Source organism: Rhea pennata, chromosome 14 (genome assembly GCF_028389875.1).
Source record: "Rhea pennata isolate bPtePen1 chromosome 14, bPtePen1.pri, whole genome shotgun sequence".
Classification (NCBI taxonomy): domain Eukaryota; kingdom Metazoa; phylum Chordata; class Aves; order Rheiformes; family Rheidae; genus Rhea; species Rhea pennata.
Genome location: NC_084676.1, coordinates 15539945 through 15557831, shown reverse-complemented (window position 1 = coordinate 15557831; position 17887 = coordinate 15539945). Strand labels below are relative to the sequence as shown.

Here is a 17887-nt window from a genome sequence, read left to right as displayed (position 1 = left end):
ACGGTGGAAGCACCAGGCTAACAATTCGGGAGCGACAAAGGCTGTACAAAAGCAGGCCTTGTGATAATTTGTCTCCCAGCACTCTCTGAGAAGGACACCAAGGCTCAGAGACTCTCAGCATTCAAAAGTGCTGCTGCGGTACATAAACATCTCTAAGCACAACTACAGAGAGGCTCCGCAATGCCCTGTGTTCCTGACACACAAGCTGCCCATCAGCTAAGACCTTGCAACCACTGACTCGTGGCTGCTTTCACATCGAACTGATGCCCTAAAGCTGAGCAGCCTCCTGAAACCAGTAGCTCAGGCCTGCACAGAAACCACCCCAGCACCATGACCTTTGATACAGCCCCACACATGGGACATCTCCCCCCAAGCACTGCACTTTCAAACTCAGGAAGTACCTGCTTTCCTTGCACTTCCCTGCCACCAACAGCTGGGTCAGTCAGCCATCGTGGGATTCCCTTTCTTTACTCCCTTTCACATTCACTCACCTCTTTGCTGCTGCAAGCTTGCTGGTGGTTGCACCACAGCGAAGTACTTGAGCACATGAGAAAAATCTTCCCAACAGCAACTTGGCTTAAGTGTGTGCATTTGCAAATGCACAGTGCTTAGTACCTGGCTGGAAGGGAGCAGGCTGGATTCTGTGGCGGCTCATGCATCAGCAATGGCATTGCAAGACTTTTTGCCCAAGGCAATACAAGGTGCCCAGCAGCAAGGAGCTTGTGCCATGGGGATCCCATATGGGAGTTTGCTGCTACCAGGAATATAAAGGATAGCAAAGACTGAGCAAAAACTGAAATGCTTAGTACGTATTATAAATTACAGCACCTAAAGCATGCTGTAGTCAGTGGTGGCTCCTTATCAAGTGATGAAATTAAGTTTGGGTTCAAGCCATTACCAGAGCATTGCCTCAGCAGGAAACACAGCACATGCACAGGGAGCAGCTTCACAGCCAGCTCCTGCAAGAGGAGCATATGTAATGCAGAAATTTAGGCATGAACGCCTGGGGGACAGTCAAAAACTACTTCTGCTCACCTCATCCAAGATCTTACGCTGGGCAGAATCAGCCCACTACACAGGGAGACTGCTTTCCCAAAGCAGCTTAAAAAATAGAACACAAATGTCTCCACAGCCTGCCTCAGATTTGAACAAGCTGTTATTTAACTGCCCTGTTTTCACCATGGCTGTGGGCGACAAGAAATCAGGCTTTACACTACACCAACAGCAAAGCTCTTAGGTGCCTGGGTAAGTCTAGCTTTGGACGCCCTTCCTTTCGGCCTTATCTGGAAGAGCTGGCCATGCCTTGCTTGTGGCCACTCTGCAGTATCGTACCCTAAGTAAAATGCATTTCCCCTTGCTCAGGAACTACGATGTCTTCCTGCAGATGGAGGCTGCTCTGCTTTGAAAACCTCTACTTCTCACTGTTGCTAGAGAGAAAACCAGAAGAACCAGATATTACTAAAGCAGTTGCAGGTAGCAGTTATTTCCTGGCCTTGTCTGGTTAGCATACCTGTACATCAATCCAATCACAACCGCTTTCAGGGAGAAAAAGCCCATATATGGGGAGCAGCCTCTACAATCACAAGGGAAATGCTCTGGCTCGGTTTGGGAGGTAAATAGCTGCTGCTTGAAAGACCTTTAACATTAAAAAGAAAAAAAAGCCATTTATAAACAAACTGCAAAGGCCTTTTCTAATAAGTGCACAGGGACATTCAGAGCCTCAGGAAAACAAGGAAAATGAGGCCCACTGATGTAGGAAAAACTTGCTAGAAAAAATATCAGGACTGGAGGCCTGGCTATTACTATATTGTAGAAGACTCCGAGAATGAGGAAAGGGAGAATCAAGCAAGTCTGTTGCAATCACAAACCTACAGAGTGTCAAATTCATGAAGTCATAACCCATAAGCTTTAATGCACACTATTAAGCTATCTGAAATGAGCTGCCATAGAGTATGCCTGCTAAAACATACTGTGTATGAAAAAAAAAGTAGTAAAGTAAAATTACAAGAGAATTGAATGGTAAAAATAAATCAAGGTATCAAATATTTCAACTCTCAGCAGAGTTACACAGAATGAAACATCAAAAGTTGGCAGAGAGCATCACTCTACACAATGATCTATGAGCAGACTTGTTAGGAACAGAAATGAAAGCGAGTAAGGAAGTATCAGAGAATGAAATATTCTGTTGGACAGTTTATCAGAGCAGAAATCCTTGACAACTTACCTGTGGAAATGAAGATGACCCAAGTATGCACATTCACCTTTCTTGGAGAGCAGCTAAAGGTTTTCTAACCAAACGTTCAGCAAAGGTGTTCACTGCTCTAGACTGTACAGTCAGATCTGGAACAGCTAGAAACATACTCCCACCCAACTCAAATGACAGTCAGAATGAGAAACAGTTTGGGGCAGGAAAAAAAAAAAAGAAAAGAAGAAATAATTGCATTTTTCTTTTTATTAGCAAACGGACAGTATCTGGACATCTAAAAGAAGTCAGCCCATTCCAACATTAACTCAAATGTTGTTGTCAACTATGTGCACCACTCCCACACTTCAGTCCTTCTCTTTCAGACAGCCAGAACCTTTGGGTAAATAAGAGCACAGAAACACAAAAACATACAATATATACAGGTTTCCCACCAATTAAGTGGACTTCAATTTTTGGAGATTAGCAATAGTTTGTTCATTTGACTTTGCAAGAAATATCAAAACATCTTGCATTTTAAAATAAAAAAATACTACAATATTCACAATAAAACTTAAATACATTTTTTTAAAAAAAATTAAAGGACTGCTAATAGCCATTGATTTATCACAGCTGTTTCAACAGAAGTTCTGCTGATGAAGCACTGAGAATTTAAGGTTCACAAAGTGACATTCACATTCTGTACTGCTTGTGGTCAGTTAAGACACTGTCATGCATGAGACAGTGCCACTGAAGACTCATCTAAGAGTTCAACTCAAATTATGTCTCACTGACAGGATATGGTAAGGTCAAAGAACAAGGCAAATGCCTGTGTAGAGCATGGCTGCCAGTTTTCCAAGAGCAGCAATTTATCTCCATGCATCACTGCATACATTTGTTATCTAGTTGCCTGCACTCCCAGCTCAAGTTCTTCAGTTCATGGCTGGCCTAACAGAGTGGAAATGACCAACATGTATGCAAAACTTCCTCTCTTCTGCTACTCCGTCCCTTCTAACACACTCCCGTGTTTTATTAAATAGTCATTGAATAAAGTGACTGGAGAGAAAAAGCTTATGGGCCAGATTCCTCTCTGGTGTAATTCTGGAGAGTGCAACAACGAACCTGTCCCACTGTGCAAGCTTTACACAAACGCGGAAGACAACAAGGGAACTGGTATCTAGAAAAGAGAAATTTGATCCATCCTTAGACAATCTTATCCACAATAAAAGGGATCATTAAGTGTGCTTGAAAGGTAAGAGGATCAAATTTTGTCTCAGAAGTCTAAATTCTGTGATGGAATCCAGATATGGTTAGTTCATTTTCACTTCACAATTGAAAGGAAGCAGAAAACTAGGACAAACAGCAGCAACAGCATTTGTCTCTTTGGCAGTTTCTGTAAAAGGGTAATTAAGTAATGGGTAAATCTTACAGTAACTATCATAAAAGCCTGTTAAGGTCCTACAGAAGTTTCATAGGGTAATAAAGTTGGGGCATAAATTGGGAAAATACCTTGCCCACAATTAAACAAGACTTCTTGGAGGGTAAGGAAGAGTGCGCATAAACCCTGACTCCTTAGATTTCTATTCTAGCCACACAACAGTGCCTCAAAGAATGCAGGTCCCAGAGACAGATCCTAAATCAATAACCTCTCATTCAGATAGAAGGTGTTTCAGAGTGCATTTTAGAGTATTTCCTTAAGGAAAAAAATGGGTGATTACTAGTTGAGGTGATGGGAAGGCCTGATAAATAGTCCAAAGATGGACTAAGTAGATGTACTACACTTTAACAATCAAGTGGCTGAGCAGGTTAAGAGTTACAGAGGCTTTGGATCTGATCACTTTTAGCTGCACACGACAACTCTTGTGCAGATCAGCTGCAATCTTTTTATAACTGAAAACCACTTCTTACATGAAAAGACTTTGTTTTTGCTCAGTCCTTATATATATAAAGGTTCGCATTACAAGTTAGTTTCCATAACCAGCTCTCCCCTCATATCTGCAAAAAGACTCAGCTGATACCCCAGCGATGGAAGAGGCAGAAGAGAACCTAATTGCTCTTTCCAGCCCAAGATGCAGTTTCCTCAGAACAGGCTGCAGACAGTCACGAAGCAGTATGGCAAGGCTTGCACTGCCACTTTTCATATTGTACCTAATCTCTGTCTTGAGTAACAGCATCACCTGGTTACTCAGTCATCATGTATGACCAGCAAAAAAAAGGAACAGAACAGAAAGCCAGTATTTCTCTGAAATTTCCAGCAACGTAGTAAAACAAGTGTACTGAACTAGAGACTTGCTCAAAGTGATCTAATGCTGCCATGAAGCACTGTTCCAGGGTTGAAGTCTCAGGTACTTGCCTGAAAACCTAACTACTCAGAGGCACAATACTACACTTCAAAAAGCATCATTAGAATGCAAGGTGCTCTGAGTCACCCACATACAATTGCCACTAAAGCAGCTTGTATTAGGCATATGAGAAGAGAAATGTCCATCTATCTAAAAATTCTGGAATGACAATCAATAGGTTGCATATGTTCTACACAATCTCCCCGTATGAAAGATTGTTTATAGCTGCTAACAGAAGGCTGCTTTATTCTTGAAGTCCGTCACAAGGATTAAGCCTGGAAAAGAACCAGTGAAGTGAGCTTCCTTCTAATCCAGTGATAGTATCCATCATAAAGAAAGAGGTTTTAGAAGCAGATCTCAAATAACTTTGTCAGGCTACAGATCTAGTTCAAGGAAGTGAAAAGACAAGAATTAATAAATCAGTAAGAAGCAACTTGAAAACACAACCATTCCTGCCTTGTTTTTGTGTAGACCACAATAGACCAGTCAGGTTTGTATAATTCTTCTGTCACTGTCCTGCTTATTACTCTCCAAAGGGTTAAATTCTGACTTTACTCAGTGACATTGAATCCTTTCAGTATAGATGAATGGATTCCCAAGGCAAGAGGGCCACTGGGAAATACATATGCCATACTGTGACAACAATATGCCTCTAACTAGGAGGATGGCTTCAGGTCAGTTTTCACTTTCTCAGCCTTCTGTTTCTCTTTGCTTTCTTGTCATTGTTGCTAAAATTGTTTCAAGGACACTTAAGACTTTTAGTAGAAAAGACCTTATGTCCTTCCTTCCTTCAAAAAAAAAAAAAAATATATATATATATATTTACCATAACAAGGCAAAAGTAGAATCTGAATGTGAACTCGAAGTTAGTGTTATTTGAGTACTATCATTGGAGAGCTTGAGAAAATAAGTCCAGATTTCTTACTTAAGGGCATATCTCCATTCTGCCAGCAGCATCAAAGAGTATACAGTTTATCATGCTTACAGTTTATCAGGCTGCACAAATATTCATAAAGGAAGAGATCTTACTCTCCCCTAAAATACACTTTTTGGTTGGAGAAAGAGAGATTTGAGAAGAGCTTTCTATGCTCCACTAAGGACCACTCCCTATTTCACCCTTCAAAAGAGAGGGGCAAGCTGAAATTTTACCTGGAGAACAAATACAAACACATTAGAGTTTGACATGACCATGACAAATGAGTTCTCTTTAAAATCTCATCAATATTCAACTGCAGTATAAAAGAAACTTCATTAATTCAGGACTGTTTTCCTGAAAAGAGAGAAGAAAAATTTGGCTCTAAATGCCATTTCAAGTGATCACCCCCACCTGGGGGATCTGGGGACAAGGGAAGATACCAAAACCAGCCTGATAATAATACTTAGCACTTTGAGCTTTTCCTCGGATGAGTGCCTTGCAAAGAAAAAGCCTCGCCACATTCCTGTGAGGTAGGTCAATAAGTATTAGTACAGCCCCTTAATACAGATAGGGAAACTGAGGCAGAGAAGTTACTTGCCTAAAGGCCACAGGAAGAGTCTGTCTCAGAGACAGAACTAGGAGACAAGATTCCCTAGCGCTCTGATAATTTCTCTTTCTCTCTCTCATATCCCCCCCTTCCCCATACTAGGTTTAATGGAGACTTGAAATCAGCAACAGGGAAAGGGACTACAGCGACACACCTATGACTCAAAAAGCAGGACTCCTACTACTCCACATACTCCAAAAAGAAACATTAAATATAAAAGTACCTTAGAATTAATGGCAAGATAACTGCACACATCAAAAAAAGCCAACATACAATACAAACCTAGGTTAATAAATAAAGACATGCAGCTGCAGCTGTCACTGAGTGCCAAAGGGTCCTCAGCTCATTAAGGTCCCAGATGCCAATGGGTAAGCCCATGTCATTCCTGTGACTCTACTGCCACACCGACGAGTGCATGTCTGATAGTGCGCCCATGCAGTTTATAGCCATCCTGTGTCACCAGTGCTATCGTGCCTGGCTGCATTCCCTCAGCTGGTACATGGCAGACTATTTCATGGTCATATGGATCATATTTGCCACCAACAGGGTTCATCTTCTGAAGGCCATGTTTGGCAAATACACTTTGCAACTTGGCCTCTATCAGAGAGAGGCCTTCATAGATTTTCTTTAAGGTTGGATTTGGATTACTAGGCTCCGCTTCTCCTGCGGCACTCTCAGCAGTCTTCTCCAAGATATCTGCTACCTCCACAAGGTCCCTGCAGAAACTCTGAATCCCTACAGGCACAAAGAAACAAGAAGTAAATGAAAGTTAGTTTAACTCGGAACATAGAGAACTGCGTTACTACTGGCAGGCACAAAGCCACAGAAGTTTGAAAACATCTTTAAAGCTGTTAACTAGCTTCAGCTTCAATGAGAGCAGGTGGTGCTTGCCTCTCCTGCAGCCAATGCTTCAGTATTATATGCACAGCATCCTAGAGACTCCCCAGATCAAAGTATATTCAAGAAAGGTGTATCTACACAGATAGACTACACAAAAATTGTATAGTCTATCTGATAAAGCAGGGTAAGATTATTGTATTTCAGTTCAAAAAGTTCTTGCAACTAAGACTTGTGATTTAGAACACCCTCTTACACAGCTCCAAATAAAAAAATATTTTGTCAAACAACTCACATGCATGTCTAGGCACACAGGAAACAAATAAGAGGAAGAAAATTGGGGGGAAGCAAAAACAATGAATGACCATTCGAAAGTACATCCACAAATTTATTCACAAGTTAAAACTACTGTAGAAGGAATGGACAAAATAGCCCCTGAGTTGGCTATACAAGTTAAGTAGTCTTTTGCATTAGAAAACAAAGTTTTTTAGTATTTTTTATTCAGATAGCACACATTTCTAGAAGCATCATGTTACACAGTGCAGTAATTTCAAGAAAAATCAGCCTCCCTCAATTACACAGATAGCATAAGTAACTTATGAAAAAGGACGTAAGGAAAACAGAGAAAGAAACTCAGTAACTCGGTACTGTCTACATTTGTATATACATGTTTAAACATGTATAGAAGGAAAAAGCATGAAGGAGAAGGAAGTTGCACAGGAGCAGCCAGAAGCAGAAGCACTAGTGTTTTAACGCTCTACAGAGCCCCAGGCTTCATCCCCTGAGCAATTTCTTACAAAGAACATAATTTTTCTTCAAATCTAAAGCATACTGCATATAAAAAAAAGTCAGACAGTTCAAAAAAAAAAAAAAAAAAAACAAAACCAGCATGGTAGGTCATCTAGGATGGCCTCAACAGCTATTTTATAGCACAGTGGGTGGAACAGAAAGAAAAAAACAGTAGCTCTAATTTGAAGCTACTGTAATTAGCTACTAAAAGCTCTGAGATTAATGCATTATGGAGAATAAAAGTTTCTCCTTCTCAGAGATGGCACAGTGCAATGATTAAATGGCAGTTTTTCTCCCCTCTTTGCCTGTTTAGGACATCAGTTGCTAAAGCTACAAATGCAGCTCACTTATCAATACCAAAACATTTATTAGGGAAATTTTAAAGAACATTTGATACCGGAACTGACAACCTTTGTCCCAGGCAGGACCTACCTCACAAAAACTAGAGCAGAAGTGCAGGGGCTGTTAACACAGTAAAGGAGATCACAACTCGGTAACACAGCTGAGAGTACAAAACATACTTTCCAAGTGCCAATTCTCAGTATACAGAAGAAACTGTGATTTCAGTTAAGTCAGTAGAACTACATTCAACTGCACCAGACCTATTTTAGTAAAAGAACATAACAAAGCAGTCACTGAGACAAACCCGAGATGACATGGCTGGACATACAGAAAAAATAGCTAGTAAGCCCCATCAGTCCAGGCCAAACACCAGGCCAGACTTTACAATGAACAAGAGCAGGAGAATGTAGAGAGAAAAGCTGTTGATCAGCATTTTATGCTCAGGCAGGCAGGCCACCGCAGTAAACACAGCTCTGCCTCACTTTGCTTACCAAAGAGTTTGGCATCTTCCACAAATTTTTGTGTTCTCCTCCGGACATTCTCAGAATCTGCCAAAGCTTTCCGGTATCGCTCCTGTAACCATAACAGTAAGAGGAGGTATCGGACAAGGAAGGAAAACTTGTTTCTTGTCACATTTGCAATCCCTTAGAAACTATTTTAAAAGAACACACTTTATGTAAGACGACTGTGCAGGGCTCCCGAGTTCTCACTAGAACATGCAAACCCAGGTTCCTCTCCTTCCTGATTAATCAGCACAACTGCAACTCCCTCAAAGGGACCAAGTCAAGGCCAAAAGCATTCAGGACACAGCTCAGCTGAACACTGCATTGTCAGGCTGCTGCTTTTTGCATGACTCACTCTGCAGCTATTGAGATGTTCCTTTCTCTAGCAGAATTGGCAATCTTAGCAACAGATCTGCAGTCAGCTGATTTATCTCTTGGTGCAGTAGATCTCACTACTCTCAGGGCAATTATTTCCAGAATTGTCCACTGCTGTGATATTTAATCCTCTCCTTAGTTAAATCTATTCTTGAATGTCCCTATAAAACAATTTCTACCATTTCCATCACATCACTGCAGCTAAAGATGATTTCCCTTCTCAGACTATTTGGATCCAGTATGTCATAGTATGTGATACTAATTAGGACAAAATTACTGTCACTTTCCCTGTACAATGATGTGAAAGATTTGACCTGACTATTTCAAGCATACAATTTTGCCATTCAGAATCAGACTATTAGGGTTTTGCTCCTAGGAACTACCAACAGGTAGTGCTTCTGGGAAAAGCAGAATGAACTGCTTTCACAGTGTACCCTCTCACAGTTAGAGCACAGTCACTTTCACGGTGCCACAGTGCAGTGGTGCTGGGTGCATGTTACAATGCTTACAGAAGAGGCTTGGGACTAAGGACAGTCTCCTCTATCAAGAGGACTGAACAAAAGGCATAATGAGGCCATCAGCAGACAGACTCCAGTAGCGTACTCACAGTTAAATCCCGGACTTGTTCTTCCAATTTGATGGTTTTGTGCTCTAAGGCACGTTCAGAAAGCGGATGCTTTGGTTCATCATGGGGATCTTCTGGGCCACACTCATCTCCTGTACTTCTCTGCTGAGCTGCAGTGCTGAAGACAAATGAGGAATCCTTGAAATGTAACCTAGTGACAAAAAGGAAAAAAAGTAAGTAACAATGGATCAAAAAGAATAATGCCAGTTTAGTGTCATCACTAACAGTAGGATCTTTTTAAATAGGCAGGTCGGATTGCTGGTAAAATTTTAGCTCTTTTCAATAAAGACAAGCAACTAGCACAAAAACACAGAAGATGGATGCTTTGAAAAATTCTTTGAAGACTTGCATGTCACTGCAGAAGCTATAAGTCACTCCTCTGACATATCTTGAAAAGAGTCAGATTCTGACAGGAATATAAGTTATCAGTCGCATTTGAAGTAACATCTCAATACAAGTGGTCAATATAGGGAAGTAAATTCCAGAAACACTTTTGTAAAGTAGCCTTGGAAAGGAGGCAGACAACATAGAGCTGGTTTAAAAATGATTTTTGAAAACATGCATCCCAAGTAAAATTCAGCAAGATCTGCAAACCCACAGCACTTCTATAAGATAGCACATGCAGAGCTTATCCTAATTCTCTAAAACGGTATGGTTACTGCAAAAGGTAACTCACATCATTGGAGTAGCTGTGGAATGCAGTGAAGCAATTTAGGAGTCTAGGAAGGACATACCAGTGTCCCAAACTGCTAACTAACAGGCTTCAATTCTGGGATGCTCTGTTGTATTTATTCTCCTGGATGCTAAGGTGGGCTATTCAGTTCTCTTCCCCCTGAGTGAAGAGGAGGAGAGTTTTGATGCTTTTGCCAAGCAGATTTTTTTTATTTTTTACAAAGTAACAATTGCTAGACTAAACGCAGCTTCCATGTCCAGGGCACAAAGAACAGTTAAAAAAAAAAGAAAAAGAAAAAAAAAGTGAGAGAAATGATCAAAAAAACACCAAATTTTGTGTATCTCAGATATTACTGCATGTATTCTAGAGTCTTCTGCAGAATCTTCACAACTCCATTGGTAGAGTTTGAAAAAAGAATGGAATGTGTCAAGTGAAAATTGTCACTAATATACTTCAACAGTTTTAAACACTTCAATTATTTTCAGCTATACTGGAAATGAAAAGCAGTCCTAAATATAAAAATAAAATAAGCTCAAACCTCAAGTACTGAATCCTAGCTTTGTTTCCAATTATATTTTCATCCTAGTATACTTTTTATCTAAAAAGCATACTCGTAAATGGTTCGTATTGGTAGAGTAGGAGGAGGTCATCCAGGAGACTGATTCTAGAACTTGCAAGTGAAATTACAAAACCAGGGACTCAGATAATTAGACTGTGGTGTACGAACACCATTTTGGTGCCTAGAAGCTTATCCCACACTGTAGCAACGTCACAAATTCCCCCCAACGTAGATAATAGAAGTCAGGCTGAAAACAGTTTCGGTCAGAAGATGATGAAACAGTAGCAGGCTAGACATTCTGAAAAGTAAAGAAAATGTTTATTACTTCTTTCTGTGCTTTATTTTCCTCAAAGCACTTGAGTACTAGTAAGAGTATTGTCACTCCAAGAGGTAGACCAAGAGTTTTCACTCTTCCTTCTACAGGAAGGATACCAAGACAGAGACACACCACCTACTTTTGCAGAATGAATCTAGACAAAACTCATTCATGTCAGAATGTGACCAAAGCCTCAGCCTCCCTCTCTCCCTTACCTTACACCAGAGATTGCGGAAGAAAGCTCAGTTTACTTCCAAGACAGCTCCATTCAGGAAACATTTTAGCATCTGCTTAACAAGGAAGGGTGTTGCCTTTCTTAGGAACATCTAGCCTCTTCCTCAGAGCAGGGCTTTCAATATTCTCTTTGAGAGAGGAGTTTTGAATATACTAAGTGCATACCTCTACTGAATACAATGAAGCACGGTAGAGAAATTACTGCACTGGCATTGATGCAAATGTATGCTTATACAGCACAATTCAACACTGCATGGAGATGCTAAGTTGGGCCTCTATCAATATAACTGAGTTCATGTCAGCAGGCCTACACCACTGAGCTTTCTTCCTTTCTAGGGAAGCTATATTGCTTGGGTACGTTGTTGCAAAAGCGCACTACTTTTGTTTCTAGATCTATCAAATTGGTCAAGAGGTTTAAGTGTGGTTCAACAATTCAGTGAGGCCACCCTAACAGCTGCAACTGCAAAGGAAAGGCTGCTCCCTTTATTCCAGTACTGAAACTGGACAGTTTCTCCAGAATGAAGGCTCAGGGAGCTAAACCAGCAGAAAAACAACCCTACAAAACAAAGAAAACAGTTTCCTGTCTATATCCTATCTCAGCAGGTTTGCTGAGAGATGAGTGCAAATACCAGCACAAAAGAGAAGCAGGCAAAGCCTGGAGAGACATGGGAGGGGGAGCAGCGGAAAGGGAAGAGACACCTCTTTTTGTTCATAGTCTGGGCTTAGATTGATTTATTTGGTTGGCCAAAGCCCAGTTTAAGAGATTTGTGTCTGCCCAAAGACCATGAAGCATATCTTGCCACTCCTTGCTTAAGTAGCCCAGATGTATCCTCATTTCCTCATTTTATCTTTAATACAAGGTTGGTAAAGGTCCCATGATACTGACAAACTTCCTTTTCCCCTTGAGGTATATTTGCATACAATTATTTATTAAGTAGGTACTTAAAACATGTTCTGTTTGTCAAACCACACCTTTCCAACACATAACACACCAACCACAAATCAGAAGGTACTTTTGCTAAGTCCACTTGCTCTGAAGTAGGATCTTCCTTGCACTGATCTTTAAAAAACTAGGCTGTTTTCAAAAAACAGACCTGCCACTGCAGTTCCAGGTTTCACGAATGCTGATACAGAACCTCTCCCTACATTTCAATCACTGCTGCAGAGATCATTTGGGGTCACAATACCCCATCTTAAATGATTTTTAAGGTGCTTGTCACTGTGGCATTTTATATGCTTCCTAAATATAGATTTGCTGAAAACTATCATCAACATACAATAGCTTAAGCTTTAAAAATGTTGTATAGGGAATTAAAAACTTACACAGCATATTGAGAATTTCTCACTGTACAGGCTTGCTTCACTGAACCAAACTTTTACTAAAAATACTATCAGTGGTGGTTTAAGGCAGAAAAGAGAACACATTGGGTTTTGTGTTTCTTAAAAGTTACAGAATGCTAAAACTAAACAATTCTTAAAAAAAATATATGCCAGCTAAATCTCTTAAATCTCTCAACCTGTTAGTATGATATAATTGCCTTAGATATACTAACTAGGCTTAACTGGCTGATTCAACTTCAGATGTCAGTCATTAAGTTACCACACTACTAGGCAAGTGTTTTTATTTCACTATATGCTTCTGAAGGAAGTGTCATGTTCTTTTTTTCATGTGAGCATCCTGTGTAGTAATTTTAGTAACATGAACTGTTAGGATAAAAGAAGCTCAAGGACTCTGTGCTGCATTTGAAACTATCTCAGTAAAAGACAGGTAAGAAGACAGATCATGACAACTGATCCAGCAAGCAACATTACAAAAATGAAGTTAGTTACAATGCAAAATGGAATACTTCTAAATAGCAGTGGCTCATTATTTTGGAATTCAAATCAACAAACAGCTGCTATTTACAGTTTAATTTTTAAAAATAAATTTAGATTTGTTAACATAGTACTTTTCCAAAGCTATAAAAAGAGATTAAACTGGAGATGAAGAAAGAAAAAGTATCCCTTTACCAAGCCTTTAGAAAAATCAATGAAGCTTTGAAGAACTGTAAAGTTTTTTTAAAAAACAAAGAAAAGTCCACAGTAAGAATCAATTATAAACTTTGTACTTAATCATCTCCCTTTTCATTTAAAGGGCTGCAGGGATGGAAATTAGTCATACTACTGAGGCAAGCTGAAAAACAACTGAGAAAGCAAGCTTGCTAGGCACCTCACAGGTTACCTATCTGCAGTTTCAGAAAACTATACAGATGAGTAGCTCTCTTGCATCAAAGAAGCAGAGCTTAGTGAGTCACTTCCCTTTGCAAGTGGTTTACACTGCACAAATGGGTGTGTTTTAGTGTGTAGGAGGAGAGGGGCATGGACGAGCTGGTGGTTCAGCTACAAGGACCTGCCTACGTGAAGCAGAGAGTTGCTTGCATGGACTCCTTCTTCCAGCTAGTGAAACCAAGTCACAAAATACTCCCCCATGCAATAAAAAGCTCCAGCTATCATGTGTTGTTTAAACTAGCCTGCTTTAAATGTCGCTGACAAGAAATGAGAACCGCAGACTGACTCCAAAGGAAATCCTTAAGAAAAACTATTAGGCAGAATTGAAAATGCCGCTCAATTCACTTCTTCCTCAAAGATGAAGGAAAATACTCTGTTAAAAAGGGCAAAGCACTGTTTACAATCTGCACTGTGTTGTAGCTTCTAAACACAGTGTTGATAACAGCTGTCCTAAAAATAGACAGAAACCCCACTGGAGGAAGTCGAGACATCCTGAAGTGACAGACATGGGGAAGCCCCAGAGGGTGTGAAGACATTATAAACTGAGCTGGTGATTCAAGTTCATAATGAACTTATGTCAGAAAAGGGCAAATAAATAGAGGTACGAGTGAACTTGATTGCAGCCATATGGTTTAAGACAGTCGTCCTTAAGGAATTAAGGATAAGAAAACCAGGTCTGTCAGAACTAGAGTATCATCTCTCTTCTTGTTGCAAAACTGCATTACTTTTGTTTCCAGAGCACAGGAATGACGCCCCAAAATTCCAAACTCGCTCTTTCATGTACTCTCTGAAAACAAGATTCTGTCTCAGCACCTCCTAAAGCACTCCCTGCTCCTCCTCCCGATCAGCATGACGAACCACACAACTGCTGAGACACGCAAAAACACCTCCATTAGTGTTTTAGATCGGATCAGGAGTGTGCTGTAGAGGGGAATCTCCTAATTATCTCCATGTACTGTGCTCTGTTTCACCATTGAAGGATGTCAGAGAATACTGTGTATGAAATCAAACTGGAGAACAAGCTTCAGGAACCCACCTCAGTGCATGATGGCTGTAAATGGTCCTCACAACTAATTGTTTTGCTATAGAGACCTGCTCGTATTGTAATGCAGACACATCTAGAGAGCATGTATACACAAAGATTCGTTTCACACTGGTGGTGGGTTTTGGCCTTCATGAATTATACTTATTCAGCTTCCAGGAGACAAAGCCAGATTCTCAAAATCTATTTCAGAATTGCAGCATATTTAGAGAGGGCCTACATATTTAGAGCACTTTTCACAAATATAAACTGTATGAAAAATGATTTCAGATATACATCTTTACGACTAGTCTCAAACATAGTAGTTTCTACTATGTGCTCCAAGATTTTTTTTTTTGTATTTAAACCCTCTTCGAGCTTCTTTTAGAGACGAAACTCTGTGAAATAAGCATTTTGTCTTCTTTCAGTTGCTTGCATTTCACTCAAATAATTAAAACAGTTGTTACAGATTTCACTGCTCTTTCATAAGTCATTTTCTACCTTGTCTGAAAACATGAGCGGACACTTCTTTCTGTCTAAATATGGAGAAAATTAAGTGGTCTCTCCTTTCTTGACCATCCAAAACATACCGAAACTGCCACTATGGTATAGTATTTGGTATTGTATCATTACCAAAAAATAAAATCTGAGGACACGTTAAATATATGGTACATTAGTACATGAAAAATGGATAAAGCTCCATCACTACTTATCGAAAGCTGAGGAGTTCTTATGAGCAACTGAGGGTTCCTTAAAGAGTAGCGTAAGTTATCTGTAGATACGTGAAATAGCAGGAAACAAGGGCAGGATGCGACATGCGGCATTTACCACAGGAATACTTCTACCCGAAGGGAGAATTTCACCTTTCCGGGAAAGAACCTGCTGACTGAAAACACAGCTCGCTTCCTCCTCCTGCACCGCGCCGTCACCGGCCGGCCGGCCCGCGCCGGGAGCCCGCTCCCCCGCGGGCAGGAGGCCGCCGCACCGGGGCCGTTCCTGGCTCCCGCTGCGAACAGCGCGGTTACACTTCTCCGGCGACACCGGCCCGCTCCCGCCCTCAGCGGGGCTCTGGTTTCCTGCCACCAGGCGAGGATCTGCTTCCAGGACTGACGTTCCCCCCGCGCAGCGCCGCGTGCGCCAGGTCCCGTCAGGCCGCGCTGGCGGCGGGCGGCGCCGCTCGCGGCCCTCCGAGGAGCCCCTGCAGCCGCCCCCCTGCCCGCGGCAGACGAGCCCCGGCCGCGGCCGCAGCCCCCGCCGCCCGCGCGGGCCCTGTCCCCGGCGGGGCAGCGCGCTAGGCCGGGCCGGGCCGGGCCCCGCGCGGCGGCGGCGAGGCGCCACGCAACCGGCCCGATCCGGTTCGGCCCGGTTCGGTTCGGTTCGGTTCGGCGCGGCGCCACGTCTCGCGCCGAGCCCGCCAGGGGGAGGGGCCACCGGCGGGGGGGGGGGAGCCCCTCGCTCGCCCGCTCGCTCACGCGGTTTGGCACACGCGTGGCGCGGAGCGGAGCGGCGCGCCCGCCGCCGCCGCCTCACGTACCTGCCGGGCCGCCGCGCGCCCAGGGAGAGGACGGGCCCGAGGCGCTGCCGCGCCGCCCGCAGGGAGCGGCCCGCCATCCTCCCGCCGCCTCGCCGACTGCGCGCGGGCGGGAGCGCCGCGCCGCCCGGGAACTACAGCTCCCGGCAGCCCCCGCGGCGCGCCCGCCCCGCGGCGACTACAAGTCCCGGCAGGCACCGCGGCGGCGGTGGGCGGGGCGCAGGGTGCGCAGCCCCGGGGGAGGGGGGGATGGCACGGTCCGGGGTGGGGTGCGCAGCCCCGGGGCCGGGGGCATTGCACGGTCCGGGGTGGGGTGCGCAGCCCCGGGGGAGGGGCGCTGCGTGGCCCAGGAGGTGTGCAGCCCTGGAGGGATGCACGACCCGGGTTTTCAGTTATCTACAACACGGGGAAGGGGGATTGCACGGCCTGGAGTGGGGTGCTTAGGCCCAGGGGGAAGGGGGCTGCATGGCTCAGGTGGTGCACAGCCATGGAGCGATGCGTGACCAGGGGGATTTGCATGGCCCCAGGGGTTTGCACAGCCTAGAGAGGCGGTTGTATGGCTCAAGGGGATTGCACAGTCCTGGTGGGAGGATTGCACAGCCTGAAAGAGGGTGCTCAGGCCCAGAAATTATCGCATGGCCCAGGAGGTACAGAGCCCTGGGGGGTACACAACCCGTGATGAGTGGAGGGGGGATGTTGCACAGGGAGTGCACGGTTTGAGGGCCATGCTGCAGCTTAATGGAGGGGAAGGAGGCCCTGTGCAGCACACCATACTGTGGGCAGCCTTCGTGCACCCGCTTGTGGTGCAAGAGGGCAGCTGGGAGACACTCCCACCGGCCGAGGGATGCAGCAACAACCAGCCCTGTGCCCAGCTACATGTTATTTATTCTTCTGTGAACAGCAGTAGTAGTCCTAGCCCACTGCTCTAAGCAACGTACATCAACTCACTAGGTAAAACCCAAGTGCAACAGAACTGGGTTTCTTTCGGCTTTTCTTAGGCTTGTTGCAGCCCCATGGCTTGATCTCTGCTTGTGCCTGCTGTGCTTCTGTGCAGGGACCACGGCGCTGGCGCTCGGGGCGCTGCCAGGGCAGCACGAGCCCTAGTAGGATGCAACTGGGGCTGGACACGGTGCCAGGGCTGCCCCGGCTGCAGAGCAGGGCGAGCGGAGAAGTGGGGTGACAGGGAGCAGCTCTTATCTCTTGATTAATAAAGAGCAAGGAGGGCTGACTGAAGGTGGAAAAAGCAGTTTGCTCGCTAATGCTGGAGAAAGGGACTTTCCAGCACCAGTGCTTTTATAAAACCCACTTACCCAGTCACTGAAGAAAGCGTGCCCTGAAGCAGCGAGCACCAGACGATAACTGTGGCAGTAGCTGGCACAAATGGGTCATGAGCCTGGTCCTGTTTCCACCTTGTTTTCCTGTGTTTTCCCTTGTTATTCCTATCCCTTCTTTCTGCCTGTGCTAAACTACCTTCCACTGTTTCTTTTCTGAGTCCCCTGGTTTGAAAGCACTCTTTATTTTTCCTTTAAACATCCCTTCGCTCTATTTTGACCACATGCCTCTGCAAGCGAAACGCCCGACCTCGGTGGCGGCGGCGGCGCTGCGAAGGTGCCGTTGGCCGGGAACTGTCTCAGCCCCTTTTCCCGCTGCCCGAAGGAAGCGAGCTTGCCCTGACCCTTGCTACCCGGAGGACAGGGAGGAAATATCGGACGAGGTCGCTCGGCTGAAGGGCGCGCACTCGGCCCCGGCTCCCGAGCCGCTTGCGAG

At 43.9% G+C, this 17887-nt stretch overlaps 1 protein-coding gene across 1 annotated transcript; it reads right to left on the bottom strand.

Annotated features, from left to right (window-relative positions):
- Nucleotides 1-2434: 2434 nt before the first annotated feature.
- Nucleotides 2435-16212, bottom strand: GRPEL2 (GrpE like 2, mitochondrial). The gene is made up of 4 exons (XM_062587426.1): nucleotides 16124-16212; nucleotides 9501-9669; nucleotides 8507-8588; nucleotides 2435-6782 (listed from the first exon to the last, which is right to left on the bottom strand). Exons 1-4 carry the CDS (start codon nucleotides 16198-16200, stop codon nucleotides 6427-6429), a joined length of 684 nt encoding a protein of 227 aa, XP_062443410.1. The 5' UTR covers nucleotides 16201-16212; the 3' UTR covers nucleotides 2435-6426.
- Between the last annotated feature and the right edge of the window lie 1675 nt (nucleotides 16213-17887).

Coding starts and splice junctions, on each gene's coding strand:
- GRPEL2 (XM_062587426.1), bottom strand. CDS start 16,200: ATGGCGGGCCGCTCCCTGCGGGCGGCGCGGCAGCGCCTCGGGCCCGTC. Junction 9,670..16,123: donor GGCGCGCGGCGGCCCGGCAG/GTACGTGAGGCG, acceptor TTTTGTCACTAG/GTTACATTTCAAGGATTCCT. Junction 8,589..9,500: donor AACAAGTCCGGGATTTAACT/GTGAGTACGCTA, acceptor TTATGGTTACAG/GAGCGATACCGGAAAGCTTT.